This window comes from Orcinus orca, chromosome 1 (assembly GCF_937001465.1).
Source record: "Orcinus orca chromosome 1, mOrcOrc1.1, whole genome shotgun sequence".
NCBI lineage: Eukaryota > Metazoa > Chordata > Mammalia > Artiodactyla > Delphinidae > Orcinus > Orcinus orca.
In genome coordinates, this window is record NC_064559.1 from 34,293,027 (window position 1) to 34,313,906 (window position 20,880).

General features: G+C 48.9%; 1 protein-coding gene across 19 annotated transcripts in view; it reads right to left on the bottom strand.

The window, feature by feature from the left end:
- PLEKHA6 (pleckstrin homology domain containing A6) overlaps positions 1–20,880 on the bottom strand; it is a 138,905-nt gene that overhangs the window by 42,191 nt on the left and 75,834 nt on the right. For 18 of the 19 annotated variants that reach the window (XM_033410485.2, XM_049696480.1, XM_049696485.1 and 15 more), the window contains 2 exons: positions 3,447–3,527; positions 2,677–2,791 (listed from right to left, as the gene is read on the bottom strand). In XM_033410485.2, the coding sequence (XP_033266376.1) occupies positions 2,677–2,791; positions 3,447–3,527 (196 nt within the window). Of the gene's footprint in view, positions 1–2,676; positions 2,792–3,446; positions 3,528–5,656; positions 7,017–20,880 lie in introns of those variants that run through there. The other variant, XM_049696504.1, reaches the window with a different exon arrangement.

Genomic DNA, 20,880 nt, shown 5'->3' on the forward strand with positions numbered 1-20,880 from the left:
ACCAGAACTCTGAACAAGCTCACACCATCCCCTCCTCCCTCCATTCCTCCACACCACCATTTATGCAGGGCTGACAAGTCTGTCTTCTTAATGGATCTCAAGCCTGTCCTTTCTTCTCCAATGCCGCTGTTGGTGCCTCACGGGTTGTCATCTCTTCTGCTTAAAATTTCTCACTACCTCTCGTCACTTAGGAGAGAATTCCAATCCTCAGCCCAGCACACAAGGACAGGTCTACAAGATCTGGCTGGGCCACCACCCACTTTCTGCCACTCCACCGGAAAGGCACCACCGCTGGTCATGCCAAACTCCGAGTGGTTCTCTCCCATCTCCCTAGGGCTTTGCTCACCATGGGAGGCGGGGGAACCCCACTTCCCTTGTCCACTACCAAATCCCAACTCATCCTTCACAGCCTAGTGCAGGCCCCCCTAGTCCCCGAAACCCCCCTGTTCTCCCAGACTAGTTGTTGCTCCCTTTTCTCAGAAACTTCCCATAGTCTAGAATCTGTCGCACTGCAACAGAACTGTGGACTTTCTGTCTCCCGTACGAGACTGGGAGCTCTTTGTAGGGAGAAATTTTGTTTTGTTCATCTCTTTATCACCAGAGCCTAGCAGGGTGTCCAGCTATCAATAAGCACTTAGTAAATACTTGTAGAAGGAAGGAAAGAAGAAACTGGGGTTTATCATAAAGTACCTCCCAAACTGGAAAATGAAATTATTTTCTGTACTTTACTTGTAAAAACCCACATATAATGGCGGAGATCAGCCATCTGAAGAAGGCACCCACCACCCTCAGAATATGTAAATCCTAAAATCTTTCCCTTTTCTCTCAGTCCGTCATCTGTCATAGTTTCACCTGCTCTCTGCAGCCTAAAAGCTGCTCCCTGCCACTTCAGCCATTCCCCTGCCAACCCCTCAGTAATACTCTAGCCTCCTTATCTTTCTGCCACAGCTTCCCAGCAACCCTCAACCTTAGGTCAATGCAACCATCTGCCAGGCCATAGCACTGCTGGAGAAAAACCACACACACCTGTGGATCAGAGCCACACAGATTCAGTCTATGACCTCAGATGACCCTTCAGTATTATTGGGCAATATTCCAAATGTTCCTTGTTGACCACTGACCCTTGGGCTTATTCTGAAGCCCCCCACCCCCCAATGCCTCTCTATCAACCCCACTCTTCTCAGCAGAAAACCCTACCTCCTACTTCCCTGCAAAAGTTGAAAACAACAGGTGGGAGCGTCTTGAACTTCCTAGCCCCACCGCCACGTTTCACGTACCTATCTTACACAGCCTCAGGAAGAGGGCCCCTCCCCTATCCAGGCTGACAGCACCTTTGCACCTGACTCCTGTCTCTACACAAACATGACTCATTGGCGATGCCCTTTCTCCTGAAACTACCTACTGGGTCATTCCCCTCCTACCCTTAACACTTTGAAACAAAACAAAATAAACAAAGAAAACCTCCCTGCATCTTGCATATCTCCTAGCTGCTACCCTCCACCTCTCATTTCCCTTCACGGTCAAGTTTCTTAAAAAAAATTTTTTTGAAATATTTCAAACGTTTCAGAAAAGTAGGGACTAAATCACCACTGCATGTTGTTTTCTTTCCCTCATAAAACATGACAAATAGAGCTGAAACTCCCTTTGAACCCCCTCCCCAATCTCATTACCTTTTCTTCCTTCCTAGAGGCGACCACTGACCACAAATTAGTATGCCTGTCCATGGTTATATGTTTGTACTGCAGGCTTATCTATAAAAACGCTGAATTACTTTTCATGTTTGTACATTCTACATAAATGATACCATGTTTTTCATATCCTACAACTTGCTTTTTCCTCAGCATTATGTTGTTAAGGTTCATCCTTGTTATACAGCTCGCTCCAGTCCATTTTTAATTTTTGGAGAGTCCTCCATTGTATGACTACACTCCCATTTACTATCTAGTTTCTTTCTTTCTTTCTTTCTTTTTTTTTTACGCGTAGCCCTATCTAGTTTCATAGAAGAGCAGTTTTCTACTCTTCAGTGTCCTGTATCCGCCCTCCCATCTCCTCTTAAGCCCTCTCCAGCTTGTCTTTGTCTTCTGCGCTCCTCACACCACTGAACTGCTCTTATCAGGGTCTCCAATTACCACGATGTTGCTAAACCCCATGGATACTTTTAGCCCTTATCTTACTGGACCTCTTTGCAACATTCTTCTCTGATTACTTCCTCCTGATGGTCTCTTCCTTCCTCCTCCTTTCTGAGCACCCAATTGCCATTCTTCATGAGTTATTCTTTCGCTGTCCCCCTAGATCAGTGGTTCTCAGTGAGGGTGGGGCAATTTTGTCCCACAGGGGGCATTTGACAATGTCTGGAGACATTTTTGGTTGTCACAGGGTGGGGGCTACTGGCATCTGGTGGGTAGAGGCCAGGGCTGCTGCTCAACATGCTACAGAGAAAGAATGGTCCCACACTACAAAGAATTATCCAGCCCCCAATGCTAATAGTGCTAAGGCTGAGAACCCCTGGTCTAGATGTTGGTCTTCTGTATGGTTCTGGTCTGAGCCCTCTTTCCTCCCCACTCTCCACTTCCTGCGTCACGTCACCTGCTCTTTGGAACCTGCAGAAAAAAGTAAGCAGCCTAATACGTTTCCTAGGATTCCTCCCCAGCAGCTTGCGTGGGGGACCGGACTTACCCGGACACTGGGCCGCTCTGGAGGGACCTCGGACACCATGTTGTGGTTGGATAGGTCACTGTTGGCGGTAGTTGGGCGTTTCCCACCTGTTTTATTGGACATGTCCAAGGTCGATCTGATTTCAAGTTGACCAAAAAAGAAGTGACTAGTGAGACCAAGAGACAACGGGTGCCACCCATCCCTTTTCCCAACCCTGCCCTTCACCGTTCCAGCATTCAGCACAAATTAGGTCCCCTCAGTGCTCCCGAGGGGTCCTCTCAGCAGCTCCCGCTGCTTTTCCGAGATTATATGCCAGTAACCCTGGACAGTCTCCTCTTTTTTTCCTGCAAATTTATCTTAAAAACCTAGACCCTAGGACTCTGGAACTCGGACTATGAGAGTCATTTAATTATCTTTTTTTCCTTTCATTTACTGAGCCAACATCAGAGGAATTAGCATTTGGCTCTCGTGGTCATAGCAGATTCCCTCACTACTCTCCTCAGAGGCCCCTGGTGATTGACATGCCAGCCTCAGACATGTCTCACTCCTTTAGCTCAGCCCATGGGACGCACTAACCTGGGACCTGCAAGATTCCAGAAAAAGTGGTTGAGGGTATCAAGCCAGATGGGTCTCAGGAGCTTCCAGTCCTCAGAACTGAGGTGAGCGACCCTAAACCTCTCCTGCTCTCCTTTCTGACCCCCACACCCTTCCTCTTCCTAGCTACACAGAGGCAGCGGGATGATGGTGGTTAAGGACGGAAAGGCCAAACAGCAAGTAAGGGGTAAACGTACATTTTCAAGTCAAACTTTTTGTTTTCCTCTGGGACCTGGCCGGTCAGTGGGTGTAGAAATGTGTTCCGTCTTTCATTATGGCTGTGGAGGCAAAAGAGAGAGAGAAGCTGTGGTCAAGACGAAGAAGGCAGAGACACAGGCTAAAGGGTGGACAGGCCCTAGGCAGTGACAGGGATGGTGACCACACAGGAGCTCGTTGCTCTGTCCTCCAGTGGGACCGTAAGCCGCAAGACAGAGGGCTGGCCTGTAGAAGGTCATTTGGGGAGGGGAGGGGAGGGGAGGGGAGGGGGCGGGAAGATGTCTTTCTGACAATGTTAATTACTTACTAGAGATTCCCAGGCTGGAAAGAAACCCCACTTAACCCTTTCAGTGGCCATCCTGGGCATGTATGTGGGGGGCGGGGAGGGGCTCCAATAGTCAAGACTTGGTGTTTGGCTGGTTTCCTCCCAGGGACAACTCCTGCCAGGGCTCCACATAAAAACCGCTCACTCATTATTTGCTAAAAGATTTCTCTTGCAACCTTGGACTCCTTCCTCTCCTGCTCTATCTCTTTCTTCAAATGAAATGAGACATCCAGAAATTCCATCCTTGAGCTTGGGCTGGGCTCCACTCACACCCCAAGTCCAGGGCCTCCCCGTCTAGGGGCTACCTGACTAGCCGACACCTCAGGAGCTGTCCAGCATTGAGGTGAGTGCTGGCTCTCAGTCAGATCTAATTAAGGGATGCTGTGGCCGGGGAGGGTAGTGCGGACAGCCTGCCAGGAAGCAGGGGCGAACATGGGCCAGGGCCGGGGTCTGTGCAGAGGCAGATGGGAGGCTCCCTTGGGAGCTGTGGCTCTTCTGGCTGGCTGACTTCCACGCTAGCTCCTGGTGGCTCTGCAGGGAGGTAAGGGAGGAAGGGCAGCGGACAGAGCTTAGGGAGGGGCTGGTGCAGAGGGTCTAAGCCATAAATGGCAGCAGTTTGAGATGATTTCTGAAAGCAGAGGGCCACCTGGCAAGAAAGCTGTGGGAGATTCAAGCGTGCAGCCAGCGGGGGGCTGGAACAATTTTAAGGTCCTCTTCACCTACCCCTCTTGGGAGATACTGTGAGAGCCCAGAGCATGCTCAGTCCACCCCAGAAGCTGGTGCCTGCACAGAGCCTACCAAGGCTGCACGGCAGCTTGTGGGTCTTAGTACCAGGCCACCACGCACGCCCACAGCAAAGGGCCAGCACTCTGCTTGGCAAGTGGCAGGTTAGCTAGCACCAGGGGAAAACAGTGTGGTCCCTTCAGCTGCATGAGCGAAGTAAAACAACCTTTTGGAGAGCACCCTTCCATTGCCGAGGACGCTTCCCAGCCCTTAAGACGTCTGCTGAAGCTAAAGATCATATCGGAGGGTATGTTTTCAGCTTCCAAACCAGTCATGTTCAGATCAAATCCAAAGACATGTGGGAGACAGAAGCCCAGTGGGCAGTGGCCACAGCCTCTGTGGAAATCTGGTTTTGCAGCCAGGACCCTAAATCTGGCCAGTGTCTATTCGGCCTGGGTTCTAACTCTAGCACATTGATAACCCGCTCCCTGCTTCTCAAACTCTACTCCTCCCTTCTTCCCAGGTCCAATAAGGATGCTCTCCTCAACTTAACCCCAGGGGATCTTTGCAAGGAACAGTAGCCGTTTCCAGTCACCCTCATCCCTGGCTCTGCCTCATCTAGGGGTGGAGGCAGGCAGTCTGTGACAGCTAAGATTTCTGAGGCACCAAGGTCTCTGCTGTTTCCCAGTGGCACAGATCACCTGCCCCCCGACACCCCTCCACCCATTCCGTCCCCTTCGGCCCATTCTGCTGTACACAGTCCCTGTGCCAACTCGGCTGGAACCTTTCCTGCAGGCACTGGTACAGATGGATAGATGGACGGAGAGACAGACACACACAGAGGCACACACACCGTCTGCTGTCAGCTGGTACAAGTCTTTCAGAGGACACCAAATTTCTTCCTGCCCCAGACTCTCCTACCCAGTAACCCCTACAAATGATGTCCTCGCTCCATCCCGGCGCTACCAATTTCAAAACAGCTTCCCCTTCACAAGCACTGCAATGCAGCAACCATTGACCTAACTGCTCTCCCTTCTCCAGGTCACACGGGGCAGGCCCCTCACTCTGACGCCCCCAGATCCAGTGACCTGCCCACTCAGCTCTCACTTCACTTGACTCACAGCCCACTGAAGAAATCCCTACCTGACCCGTCGATCAGCTCGAAACTTCAACATCTTTTAGGCAGCTTTGTCCCCTGTTTGGCAGCCTCAGAGGACCCACCAGCCACCCTGCTCGTACCATCCCTCTGAGAAGTCAGTCCTCCGGTCCGGCTCGCCGTGCCGTGGCTGAGCTCCAGGTGCACGTGGCAGCGGCAGGCGCTGCTCTTTCCCCTCCTCCTGGCTCCAGCACCAGGAAGGGGGAGGGCCCCTTGGTGGTAGGGGTGCCCAGGTGCCCTAGGGGGCCTGCAGCTTCCCAGCATTCAGACAGAACGCTGCCCGGCAGAGTGCCAGAGGCAGAATAAGTGAGCAGGGGATGACATCTTCTCAGTTCAGGTGCCCAAGGAGAAAATGCAAAAATGGAGAGACGGAGTACACGGAGCAGGTGTACAACTTCCAGGTAGTCTGACCTCACCGAGCTAAGGACACAGAGTAGCTGGGCAGACGGAGGAGTCTGGGGCTGTATTCCCATCTGCACGGCAGAAACCCATGCCAGCCCAACCTGCAGGAAGACAGCCCTCCCTGCCTCCCCTCGCCCAGAACACAGGCCCTTGGGCTGAAATCCACTTGCTTCAGAGAGACCCTTCCGACCCAGTGGGCACAAGGGTTAAATGAGGCTCCAGATTCACGTGCTGCTCTTGTCGTTGCTGCCGATGCCGGGAAGCTCTCTCTCCTCCCAGCCTGCCCAGCCCTCTGTACGGACAGGAGCATCATGAACACGAAGCTTGTCTGCAGCTCCCCCTACACACTCCCTTTAGACACAGCCCCAGGTTGCCTGCCCTCCTCTTGGGGTGGCCCAGCAGATGAAGGGCGAGTGAAGCACATGGGCGTGGGTGTCACGGAGCCAGAGCTGGTGGCGAGGACTGGCTTCTCTGCTTGGGTGAAATGGAAGAAAAGCTTCTTCCCAAATCTTAGGAGGAAGAGGGTAGCAAATGAGGCTCAGACGGGGTCACCATGTGTTTATTTCTGTAAATCTGCCCAGCTGCAATGTAATAAATTCCAGCTGGAAACTGTCAGATCTGCTCGGGGCAGGGAGGTTTGCATCGTTGTTAGCTACTCTGAACTCTCCAGAGATCCAAGATGGTCACATCTCTCCTTTTCCTAACGTCCTCTGTGTCTTAGGGCCCTCCACGCAAGGGGCTTCTGAAGGTCATCTCTTCCCAGCCCCTGCCTCCAGGCAAGCCTGCTCTCCAATCAGTCTCAGTAAGTGCCTTGTTTGTTTGTGAAGGGTTCCAGGAAAGGAAGCTCCGGACCCACTGTTATCTTATACTGCCTAGATGTTCTTTTCTGATATCAAATTTCAGTTCCTCTGGCTTTTGATATCATTCCATTTTTATCTTTGGATGACAGAAGTCTTTCTGACCAATGTGGTTCCTTTCAGCAGCACCAGGCATTCTGGTGACATCATAGTCTGTTGTTATGGCAATTTTGTGATGTCAACAGACACTGAAAGGGAGGAGCTAATCTAATTTTTTGGATTGAGGACAGAACTCAGTCAGAGAACAAAGCAATCAGTGAATGGAAAAGGACAACATAATTATTTAACCCGTGATGAGTCAAGCTGGGTGGATATAGCTGGGGTCAACAGCTGCTGATACTTAAGCAACTAATCCTAAATCCAAAGGTCAATATATTCAGCCATTTAGTGGTACATCTGTAAATGCTTTATCCTGATGACAAGTGGCTTCACTTTCCAGATCCCACCTCTCCAGTCCCTAATCCAGTTACTGGAGCCCTGCTGTGGTTATGGAGAGCTGGGCCCTCTCCTGATGCCCGCTTGGGGTCTCTGCCTGTGCACAGTAGGTACCCAATAAATATTTGTTGAATGAATAAGTGAATGAATGAATGAACAAAAGAAACTCCATATGCTCTGATTTAATTTTTAGCCACCTGCATTTGGAGTTTAACATTCTATTACCAAGGGCTTCCCTATCTTTGCTCTCTCTTAAAATTAATTACTTCCTCTCCATGAGAGCAGCTCTGTTTTTGTCCCCTCACCCCTTCACTTAGCTCCCCTGCCTGGCTCCCCCTTGAATATATAGCTTGGCTTTGATCCATCTTCATTAGGAGGGGAAGAAAATTAAGCTCATCTGCACAGAAGGAGGGGTGGAGGTGCCTTGGGAAATGAGTTTTCTTCCTCTAGAAGGCAAAAATATCCCTTTCCCTTCAATTTGAGCTCAGGGGCCTCCCACAGCCTTTGCTTAACTTGCCAGTTAAATTACTTCTCCCATGCCCACTGAAGATAGCACAGGAGGAGGAAGGAAGGCTCAAGGGTTTCCCCTGCTTGTCGAGAGCTCTGAAATCCTCAGGATTAAGTGAGCACACAGAATGCCTGGCTGGAGTTTCTTTCCTTTGCCACTAAACTGCACAGATGACAGGTTTTCATTAGGTTAGACACCAGGAAGAACTTACCAGGTATGGAACATTAAAAAAGGGAAACAGGGACAGGTAATCAGGTTTTTTTTTCCCTCTCCTCTTCCCTTTCTTTTGGGATGTCAAAGGCCTCCATTTCTCAAGAACAAATGGTTATGAATCCATCTCCAAATGGACTCCTTGAATTCCACCCAAGGGAAGGGGGAATCTCAAGCAATAAAGGAGATTTTGCTATGAAGACAGGAGCAACCCTGAACTCCCAAGTTGCCCACTAGGTGTTCCCCTATCCACGGTACCTATGAAGGTGGCCCCAATGGCAGTGCCGTCAGTGAGAAGAGAATTGGCAACACCGGGCTTTCAGTCCAAGGTCCAACATGAGGGTGACTTGACTTCTTTGGCCCTTAGTTTTCTCACATGCAAATGAGGTACTTTCTAATTCTATGAAATAATAACTGGAAACTTTCAAAATGTGAACTATTTTATGCACAAGAGATAATGCCTATGATTATTCTGCTTAAAAACAAATCAAGAGGGACTTCCCTGGCAGCGCAGTCGGTAAGACTCCACACTCCCAATGCAGGGAGGCTGGGTTAGGGAACTAGATCCCACATGCATGCTGCAACTAAGAGTTCACATGCCACAACTAAGGAGCCTATGTGCTGTAACTAAGGAGCCCACCTGCCACAACTGAGGCCTGCCACAACTAAGACCCAGCTCAACCAGATAAATAAATAAATAGATAGATAGATAAATAAATAAATAAGTAAATATTTAAATATTAAAAAAAATCAAGAAATATGCTAGGTACTGGAGCTAGAAAATGAAAAACACACAGTCTCAGGCTTAAGATGGCAGTGGATGGAGCAGGGGCTGGGAATGCGGGGACTGGCATTCCAGAAGTGCCAAAACCAATCAATTGCAAAGAAAAGAGGTAGATCCTCTCCGTTTTCCAAGCGTTTGTCCTCCATCTAGTTTGGGCTTTTCTACAGTTCTACAAACACCTGCAGCCTCTAACTTCAGGCGCTAGTGACAGCCTCACTATGGAGGTAACTGTGTACTGATTCATCTCCAAACGTCCTCCCCGAGAATCGGTATCTATCTGGAGTGATACCTGGCACTACACAGTCAAAAGGAGCAAAATCAACCCGGGTCTTCGTGACTCTTTGCAGACATGCATGTCCGCACATGTGTGCACACACACGCACCACACACTCAGGATGGACACCCAGAGGTCCCACCGTGATAAATACTGAAGGACTAGAGAGATACATTCAACTCCTTCCACCCTGGGCCCCTCTTGGTTATCTGCAGGACACCAAGCTGCGGCGTCCCCAGAGCTCCTGAGAATGAGCCCCGCCAGGCTTTCCCATCCAGACAAGGCTTTGGCTTCTGGCATTATCGCTCATTAGATAGAGGACTGTGAGGCGAGTGGGAAGGAGGGCTGTTATGGCCCATGCCTCCCACTTCCTTCTCCCCCAGCTAGCAAATTCCAAGCTCAGACTGTCCACACACCAGGGAGGATTTCTGCAGCCGACAAAGGAGGCGAAGGTGGGGAGACTTTTGACTCCTGCTCTCCACCTCCCCTCTGGATCTCATCATCATTTTCAAGGAGCTTTATGTGTTCTACCTTTCCCTCCCAATGAAAAAACAACTTGGTTTACATTCTCAACAATCCTGATGTGCCTGATTCCTGAGACTCCCACCAACCCCCGTCATTCCTAGGAAAAAGTACACTTCCTAGCCAAGTTCTCCCCACCCAAATCCCTCCGCAGCCACACAAAGGGGAGGTCGAAAGGGGTCGGCCCTGGTGGCACCTCTAGGTATTTGCACGTGGGAAAGGCCCCTCTACCTGACACTGTCTTTTTTCCAAATGCTGCCAACAGATCAAAATACCAGTCCTGCAGGCTCTAGGGACACAGCTGTCAGCCCTGTACTTGCATTTACTCTCTTCTCTCCTCCCTGCCCTCGCTCCAGCCCTCCTCCTGCGCCACAGTCATTTCCAAACTGGCAAGATTAGAGTGTCTTCTCCAAGTAAGCTTGGAACATCCAAAAATGCTGGCTACTGGGCTGAGTGCCTAGGAGATAAGGCTCAGGCTGCTCTCTTTCCTGCTAAACTCTGTCTGTCCTCACAGCCCCTTCCCTGCCCCAAAGGGTCAAAACACCTTTTCCTTCCCTGCTATGACCAATCATGGAACTCTGGGGGAATTTCACCTGAGTTTGGCCCCTACCTCAGGTAGAAAGCAGAAAAGCTGGCTCAGTAGCCAAGGGATGGAAATTACAAATCAGGGATCCAGACCCAGGCTTCCTCCCTTCCATCCTAGGTGGACGTCCTTCTCTAGTCTCTCACTATATAATCTCCTGAGCCTGGACATTCAAGCTTACAACTGCAGGTAAGGGTATGGGGGCCTTGTGTACTCTTTAATCAGAAATGCTTCACTGTGTGTATGTGAGCGCGTGCGTGTGTGTTTATGTGTAGTGTGTGTGTGTCTGGTGAGGGGGAGAGTACAGATATCACTCAGGGGAAGTTCATGGGGAATCTTCATGCTGATCTACCCCAACCTGGATGATCTTATCTTCAAACTGATTATTTTACTTTATGGAACTCCACTTGTCTTCTGAAAAATAAAGATAAACAGAGTGGATACTCAGCATAACCATGCCAGTTATTAAAATGCTGAAGTTCTTCCATATTGGTTGGTAAAGGGCTACTCTTCCAATAAGGAAGAATTTCAATATTTTAATAACTGGCCCTCCCCTCGTCTATGTGATCCAGAGACACCTTGGGGCCCTCCAGGACTCCAGGCCAGTGTCCTTTCTGGTTGATAAATTACTGAGTGTCATTGCTGGGATGACCATTCCTTAACTATCTGAACACCGACGGCCCTTGCAGGTGTTAAGAACTGTGATTCTGAGCACAGAAGTCATCTCAGGCAGCTCGAGAGGCATTTCCCCCTTCACACGCTGGCCCAACTTGGAAAACTGGGGCAACCCAGCTCCCTAGGGTTCCTCAGGCTCCTTGCCCTTGTGCCTCTGTGCTGTCCCTGCTCAGGGGAAAAGGAAATGAAAGGAGAAACGGGAGCTCTCTACGGCTCCAGCTCCACATTTTCCTTCTCTCATCCTTCCCCTGAGTGGCCCCCAGCTAAGGCAGATAGAAGCAGAGGGAAAAGGGCTCCAGTCCCCTCCCCTCAGCCTCCAAGCTGCTTTCTCCGACAGTCAGCAACTGGAAAGAGGCCCAAGAGGTAACGGGCAGAGCAATAATTAATTACCACCACCCCTGACACACACACACCCCACCGCCAAGCTCTGAGCCAAATCCCAAACCCCTACCCTTCAGAGACTGAGGAAGCCCAGCTGTCTGCTTCTAGGCCTGTGGAAGGTCACTCGAGCCAACCTTCCTCATTCCTAGCTCAGCAGATTTGGTCCTGGTGTCCCACAGACAGCAGTCACCCCACCCACCCCCAGGGAACGAATTGTACAAAGTGAGTGTTTGGAGAGTAATGCAGCTGGGCTGGTGCCCCTCCTTCCACACCCTCAAAAGCTACAAATGCCTTCTTGGTTCCCAATCCAGCAATCTGTGGGTGTCAAGCTCTTCCATGGCTCAGTTTCCTCGTTTTAGGAATGAAACAGTAGTAATAAGTGGTGGCCTGTTTAGAAGACAACACAAATTTCCTACCAGACTAGACAGCAGAGGAAGAAAGGTGATGATGCTCTGAAGGGGTAAACACAGGGAAACCATTAAACTCATGTGGTCTCTGGTCCTTGCACTGGGAAGAAGGCAAGGCCCATTCCAGAGTCAGGGGAGCCGAGAGTCACTGCCCCAGCTATAGCGACAAGAGAGACAAGACAAAGTTCCCGTCTCCTTGGTTGTCCCCAGGCCCTGCTACTCCTCCAACCTGAGCTCCTCATCTCCGGGAGAGAAGAGAGCCTCATGATTCGGGGGGGAGACTACAACTCCACAAGGCCCGCTGCAGGAACACAGGGGTGAAAGTCACAAACCCTCTTGCTGCTAACCCCCACGGGCTACAGGTCTGGGCACTGTGTGTGATGTAGGGTGGGAGGTACCCAAAAATGTTAGTCCGGCCACACCTGCCTGGGTGCACACAAACTGCTTACAACCTGGACCTTCTTTGTCACTGTGCCTGGCCGGCACCTCACACCCAGACACTGAATGGCTGTCTGGTGGAGTGGCTTAGAGGCAGGCCAGTGGTCTGACCACAGTGGGAGGAGGGAACATGTGCTGTTCTGCTCTGGGATGTTGAATTGCTAGTGCGAGGCAGGAGAGCTCAGCCTTGAATCCTCTCACAAGGGAATCCAATGGGTGGGTTCCATCTGCTCCACGGCCCCTCCTCTCCCCTCTCACTTCCTACTGGCCAGCCAGACTCTATAAGAGTCTACTGAGCAGAGGCTTTGTCTGGGGAAGAAGAGAGCAATAAATCAATGGGAGCAGGAAGGCAGGAGCCTCGGTGACTGCTTTGGGAGAAGGAGGCCCCCACCTCGGAGGGCTGCATGGGGTGTGGATGCAAAGGCAGGTGGGATGGCAGCAAAGCTCCAGTGTGAGCACTGCTTCTCACCTGCCCCCTGGGAGGGCTCAGCTTCTTGTCTCTCCTAGATTGGGAGTAACGGGTGAGCAGGGATGCAGATGGATTGTGGGAAATTTTGAACGCCTCCTTCTGCAGGGAGTGAGGAATCTGGAACTTCCCATGTACTCAGGGAGCTTGCTAAGGGCTCAAAGGGCAGAGGAATCTCCCCGGATTGCTGTCTGCTGTAGAAAAGATCCAAAAGGAGCTTGAGGACAAGGGCCACCAGTGGAACCAGCCAGGAAATGACTGTGTCTGGAGAGAGACGTTGTTGTCTCCACCTCTGTGTGCTGAGAAAAATCATTGTGAGCTCCCTTGACATCCCAGAGAGGGAAAGTGAGACCTGGAAGGGAAAGGACTTGGAGAACTTTTGAAGAGAGCTGTAACATGAAAACAAAGAACGGCTGGCACATGGCTGTGGCTGAGCAGTACTGACCTCTTTACTTTTCTGGGCCTCAGTTTCCCCATCTGTAACATGGAATGATACCACATTGCTGGGAGGATTAAACAAGATCACATATTTAAAGCACCTAGGAGAATGCTTGGCACATAACAGTTTCTCAGTCAGTGGCTGATGTTATAATCATTTATAAGATAAAGGAATGAAATAAAACAAGGAGTACTATTCCATCCAGTTTAGTAGCTGCTAGTCATATGTGGCTATTTACATTTTCATTAATTAAAACTAAATAAAATTAAAATTTCAGTTTCTCCGTCACGCTAGCCACAGCTCAAGAGCCACCATGCCTAGAGGCCACCTAACTGGACAGGACAGTTGTAGCATGTTCCACCACTGTGGAGTATTCTATCGGATAGCACTGGGCTAGATGTTCCCTAAGCCACCTTCCAGTTCTAATCTTTTTGGACTCTATAAAACACGTAACTCCAAACCAGTCTGTCCTTCCTCCAGCTGATATGTGTTCAGTGTCCTCAGGAAATGCAAGTTCTCTTACAGTCCTCAGCTAAACCAAAAAAAAAAAAAAAAAAAGGAAATCTGCTACCAACAACAACAAAAAAGTTAAAAATCTAAAATCAAATGATACATTCCAAAGACCAATCAAAATTAATTTGGATAATACATCATTTTAAAATATATGCATTGGGCTTCCCTGGTGGCGCAGTGGTTGGGAGTCTGCCTGCTGATGCAGGGGACGCAGGTTCGTGCCCCGATCCGGGAAGATCCCACATGCCGCGGAGCGGCTGGGCCTGTGAGCCATGGCTGCTGAGCCTGCGCGTCCGGAGCCCGTGCTCCGCAACAGGAGAGGCCACAACGGTGAGAGGCCCGTGTACCGCAAAAAAAAAAAAAATAATAATAAAATAATAAAAATAATAAAATATATGCATTAAGACTCCCCTCCAGGGCTTGAAAATATTGTTACTAACAGCCCTACTGGGGGCAGGCCCTGGGGGAGGCAACTGGGAAAGGTTACAGAGAGGATCACGGAGGTTGGAAAAGGTGAAAGAACAAGGAACTGTCCCTCCTTCCTGCCTCATTTTCCTTCTTGGATTGGCCAACTTCTGGAGAGGCTGGAGGGAGGAAGAGCAGACAGGTCGGCTGCATGGTCTGCAGGGTCCTGCGGTCCACAGTGGGAGGAGCCAGCACAGAGGGGAAGAGAGGGAAGAGGAACTGCCACCGAGGACAGCAGGCTCAGGGGTCTTCCTTCCCTTGCACTTCCCCTGTCCCCACCCCGGCCCCCACCCAGCCTGGAGCCTGTGGTAATCACAGGGATACAATCTGCTCCTAAACAAATAGCACATGAAGCTGGTGCCAGAGTGTGTCCATTGATAACCGTGGCTTAGAGAGGGGAGGGGAGACGATCTCAGAGGAATGGAAGAGGCACTCCCAGACCTAGACCCTACCTGGAGCCCAGGTAATGGAAAGAAGAACTTGGGAAGAAAAGGAAAGTGTGTGGGGGGACCAGGTAAGGGACACTGCTGGCCCCTCCCCTGTCCCCATGCCACGCAGTAGCCTTGAAGGAAGACTAGGCAGGGTTGCTAAGACAAGAAGAAACAGACGCTTTGGGAGGAGGGTAGAGGGGAAGAAAGGAAAAGGGATGCTGTACTGGTCCCGGTCAGGACAGAAGCCAGTCTTGGTAAGTGACACCTGAGTAACAGGTGAGTCCGCCTGTGCCTGTTGGAGCATATGAACACCATCCTGCTGCTGCCCCTTGTGGCTGGCCTGGGAATAGCTCTGGCTATATACTTGGCAGGGCCCAGAGCAAAATAAAAACGCAGGGCTCCTTGCTCAAAACTTAAGAAGTTCAGGATGGTGACAGAAGGACATTAAACCAAACCCTTCTGAGGACACAGAGCACTGCGCAGGTTGTATGCCCACGAAGCCCTGCCTGCCTGGGAATACCAATTCCTCTGGGCTGCTTCTCCTGGGAGTGTGAGGACAGAGGGTGGCTAGTCTTACGTGTGGCTAACTCTTAGTACGAGGCAGAACACGGAAAGTAGCCGGCTCCTCTCCCAGTCCCGACTTCCCCCTCTTTGTTGGCTCACATGCCCAGAAGCTTGGCATCTTTTGCTCCTGTCCCACTGGGTCTGGTGGCTGGCACCTCCCCCTTATTGTGCCTGGTTTCTGTCTGCCTGTGGGCAGCTTAGCCGGAGGAAGCACCACAGCTGAAAGCCACGGGGGTTGGGTTTGCCTTATCTCTCAAGACTGGCACAGGGAGCACGCTGTTCCTACCCAACAGACCCCTCCAGGGCTGCCTACCATTACCATTATGTCATGGAACCTTTTTCCTCCCAAGAAAGAGGCAGGGGGACAAAAGGGTTCCTGGCTAAGAGGGGGTAAAGTCAACAGTTCTGCTTTGGAGACAAATCAGTCTTTCATTTTTTTGTGCACGCATGAGTACACACCACACACACACACACACACACACACACACACACACACACACAGAATCAGCTGAGAAAATTCCGTCTTAGCACCTCCTCCAACGAAGCCAAGAAACTCTTGTCCACATTCCCTGCACAAGTCTGACTTGTCATGAGAAGGTGTCTGGGTCAAAGAGGCCTAATATTTGGAGGGAATGAGGGTCCTGAATGGGCAGTTGGGGGCAAGGGGACAAGAGACATCTAAACCCAAAAGACTGGTTCTCTCTCTTTCTGGATTTGTTTTGCTCCCAAATGACAAACTTTGTCTTCTAACACGTTGAGTCCCCGCCAACTCTCTGCTCCACCCCCACCCCTTGCATCCTGCCTCCCACCTCTCCACACCTGACTTGAAGTGAAAAAGAATAAAAGGCAAAAGGCACAGCTATGCCCGTCTCCTTTGGCTGTGCCCTCCCTGCCTTCCTTCTGGGCTGGTCCCAGCAAACGGCTGTGAAGGGGCGGATGGTGCTTCTGCCCAGAGCTCCTGAGCCCCTCCCCGGAGACAATGGCTCAGGGAGAGGGGGAGAGCAAGACTCCAGCTTTGTGTGCAAGGTGGCCACACCAAACCATTGTCTCTGCATCAGGACAGACAATGATGTGTATTTCCGGCTTCTGTGCCAAGTAGTTCACAGCCCTTAGACTAAGACAACCCTAAAGATTTCCTTCTAATAAATAGGAATGATACCGAAATCTGGCCCCAAGCTGAGAATTTGTCCGGTTGTAACAAAAGCCCACTCTAGCTGATGGAATGGGAATATTGGTGCTCTCTTACCTGCTCCAGAGCCACCCAGACGAATATACAGCAGACAGATAACCACTCACTCACCGGCTCTTCTCTGGCGTCCCCTCTGCTCTCGCCCTGACTCCTTTCACACTCAGGAACAGGGAAAAGGTTCTCCTTTAACACTCACCAGGTCCCTGGTGGGTAGCAATCATTAACAGCCACACATGCTGACTGGCCTTAACCCCTTCAGTGCCGGTCGCCTCCAGCTGGCTGATGGACGGCCCTGTCCCCTCTTCCCAGCTCTGAGAAAGTGGCAAGTCCCACCTTGATGCCATCCACCTGAGTAATGCTGCTGCCTCCCATGTGGAAAGCAGGAGCCCTCTAGTCCCACCCAGGCTGCCCCGCCTGATTGGCGCACGCTGGCAACCTGAGGTGCTGGGCTCTGGCATGATGCCCAATTGGATGAGCCCACATTATGAAATATTTGCCTAGCAGGCCAATAGAGGAGCCAGGATCGGGGGGAGGGGATGATATTTTTATTTGTTCCTGGAGGAGGGAGAACAGACAAAGGTAGTCAGAGCATCCCTAGCCCTGGGCCAGGAAACAGTGGGAAGGTGGTCTTCAGGTCAATGTATGTGCCTCTAGCCTCTCTGTCTAGGTACAGGGCACAATCCTGGAAGGCTCCTAAGCAATTTCAGCTCCTGGCTGTTTAGCCACAGCGTTTCTTTGCCTTAATAATTCCCTGACTCACCCAGGAGTTTGGAGCTAGGAACTGTAATAGAAACGAAGATGGAAAATAACTCGACAGGCAAAGAGGATTGCTCGTAACTGCACAAACTGTGTGTCACAGGTGGTCTATTTTATATTTCAAAGCTGCAGGAATAATTTTGCATCTTTGGAGGATGCAGAAGAAAGGTGAGCAGGAATGAGTAGAGTCAAATCACCTCTTTATCCCTTTAAAAATAGGCAACTGATTTGGGGAGATCTAAATCCAGCCTAGAAGTATGTATCTACATGTAGGACACATGCAAATCTATGCAGATATGTGCAAATGAGCAGCTCCAGACTTTTCAGAGTAATTCCTTGCCAGGATTTTTCTAGTTTGAGCAAGAAATCAGGTAGTCTCCAAATCCAATAACGAAGCATCTCACGACAGCATAAGGATATCAGTAGAGGGAGCATATAGAGGTTTATAAACATATTTATGGAAAATTCACTACATAGAAAGCCTTGAAGTACAGTCTAGCAGTGTTTTTAAACCATGATCATAAACACGATAGGCTATACAGGAGAATGCAAGCGCCCTCTTTCTCCACACCCACAGTTAATACCCCCTTCTCCTTTCAGGCCCCAGTGGGTGGTCAGGCTGCTCCACTTCGTGCCAGTCTGAGTCTAGTAGCTGCACCTCCTCTCATCACCCCTGGTTCCTGTTTGTCAGTAGTCCAGTCACTGTGGCTCAAGACCCTGGCTTAAACCTGCCAGGGGGCCTTATCTTATCTCCTGGGCTGCCTTCCCAGCGGCCTGATGGCTGGTTGGCCCTGGTCTCTTAAAGGGGCTGCATGCATTCCCACCTGCTCCATTCACCCTCGAGAATACCCCAGAAATCTAGGGCTGCACTGCCTGTGGAGGGTCAGGTTCACCATACCACTCCCCCCTCTCACATCTGGCTGCAGGGCTGCTACATATGATTTATTAACTTAAAATGGGAAAAGATGCTGATGTTTTCACATGCTTTTAAATGCTTATCATATCATGTAAAAGCCCTGCATCTCAGTATGTACAGGTTCCTGCTCTGTAAAATGGAGTTTTAAAGGGGGAGAGGGGCTCAGGATAAAAAGTCAATATAGAAAAATCAGTTGTATCTCTATATAGTGGCAGCAAACAATGAAAAATTGAACTTTTAAAAAGACTACTTATAATAGGGTAAAAAATATGAAATATTTAGGAATAAATTTGACAACAGATGTGCAAGACCTATATACTGAAAACTGTAAAACACTAGCGAGAGAAATTAAGTAAAATCTAAATAAAAGGAGAAATATACTGTTTGTATGGAAAAGGAGATTGTTAAAATATCAATTCTCCACTTATTTTCCTATAGAGTCAATACAATCTCAATAGGTGCTTTGTAAAAATTGACCAAGTGATTCTGAAATTCACATAGAAATGAAAAGGACCTATAGTACCCCCAAAAACTTTCAAAAAAGAGAATAAGGTTAGAAGAATAAAGAATAAAGTTAGAAGTCTTAGATTACCTGACTTCAAGATTATAAATCTACAGTAGTCAAGACAATGTGGTATCAGCATAAAGATACATGTACAGATAAATGTAACAGAATAGAGAGTCCAGGAATTGACCAGTTGACCATGCATATATGGTCAGCTGGTTTTCCACAGAGGTATAAAGGCAATTCAATGTGGGAATGAGAGCCTTTTCAGTACATGGTGCTGGAAAACTAGAGGTCCATATACCAAAACCAAAACCAAAACCCCTTGACCCTACCATTAAAAATGAACTCAAAATGGACTAAGGCCTAAAATGTAAGCGCTTAAACTATAAGATTTCTAGAAGAAAACACAGGAGAAAATCTTAGTGATTCTTGGTTTGGCAAATTTCTTAAACACGACACAAAACGCACCAACTTTAAACAAAATATCAAGAAATCAAACTTCAGGGACTTCCTTGGTGGTGCAGCGGTTGGGAATCTTCCTGCCAATGCCGGGGACACAGGTTCAAGCCCTGGTCTGGGAAGCTCCCACATGCCGTGGGGCAACTAAGACAGTGCGCCACAACTACTGAGCTGGCTCTCTAGAGCCCATGAGCCCCAACTACTGAAGCCCATGCACCTAGAGCCCATGCTCCGCAACAAGAGAAGCCACCACAATGAGAAGCCTGTGCACCGCAACGAAGAGTAACACCTGCTCACCGCAACTAGAGAAAGCCCACGCACAGCAATGAAGACCCAACACAGCCAAAAAGAAAAGAAATCGAACTTCATTGAAATAAAAAACTTTACTTTTCAAAGGATGCTGTTACAAAAATAAAAAGGTAAGCCATAAACTGGAGAAAATATTTGCAAAACGTGACATAAAACTTTCATCTAGAATATATAAAAAACTCTTACAACTAAATATTAAGACAGCAAACACAATAATAGAAAAAAGGTGGGCAAAAGATTTAAACCGACACTCCACCAAAGAGGATATACTATGTCAAATAAAGCACATGAAAACATGTTCAACATCACTAGTCATTAGGGAAATGCAAATTGAATCCATAATAACACTACACACACCCACCAGAACTGCTAAAATTAGGACTAATCATACCAAATGTTGACAAAAATGTAAATGACCGGGAAGTCATACCCTGCTGATGAGACATTTTAAATGGTACGTCCACTTTGCTTAACTTTCTAACTGCCAAACTTTTCCATACAGTTGAACATACAACCCATTGATTCCTAGGTATTTACCTAAAAGAAATGTAAGCATATGTCCACACAAAGACTTGAGCAAAAATATTCATAGCAGCTCATTTGTAAGAGCCCCAAACTGCAAAAAACTCAAACGTCCATGAATAGGTGAACACAATATGTGTTACATCCATATGACTCAGCAATAAAAAGAAATGAATTATTGATATACATAACAACAGGGATGCATCTCAGAATAATTGTGCTGAATGAAAGAAGCCAGACCCCTTCCCCCCAGATAAAAAGTGTATACCGCATGATTCCATTATACAAAACCCTTACAAACGTAAAACGAATCTATAGTGGCAGAAAGCAGATCGGAAGTTGCGTGGACACAGGGTAGAGAGAGGGATTTCAAAAAGGCGGGAAGAAACTTTGGGGAGTGATGGATATATGTGCATTATCTTAATTGTAGTTATGGTTTCAAAAACTCCATCAAATTTTACCCTTTAAATCGTTTATCATAAATCAATTATACCTCTATAAAGCTATAAAAAAGAAAAGTCTTCAGTTGAGACATCAAAAAAAAAAAAAAAAAAACCCAGCACCTACTCCTGGACCTCACCCATTATGGTTTTTTTTTTTTTTTTGCGGTACGTGGGCCTCTCACTGTTGTGGCCTCTCCCATTGCGGAGCACAGGCTCCGGACGCGCAGGCTCAGCGGCCATGGCTCACGGGCCCAGCCGCTCCGCGGCATGTGGGATCCTCTCGGACCAGGGCACGAACCCCTGTCCCCTGCATCGGCAGGCGGACTCTCAACCACTGCGCCACCAGGGAAGCCCCCATTATGTTTTATACTGTGATAAATGTAGGCAAGTGAAGGCGGGGTGGGCAGGGATTCCAGCTTTTCCTAGTGACCCACTTTAATCTGCTGGTTAAAGACAGGGATGGACGTGGCTTTGAATCAGCCTGGACTCCTCTCCTGGATTTAGGTCAAATAATGTGGCAGACCTGAATGTGGCCTTTATAAAAATAAAGAATTATTTGTTTTATGACAGAAAGGAAAATATCAGGTAAAACCCTGTACAGTTCACAAAGCCCTCCCATCACTATCTCACTTGATTCTTTTATGGTCTTATGAGGTTAGCAGAAAAATATTAACACTCTCATTTTACAAAAAACAAACAAACAACAAACAAAACTGAGGCTCAAAGAGGTAAAGGGTCTTGACTAAGATAACCCA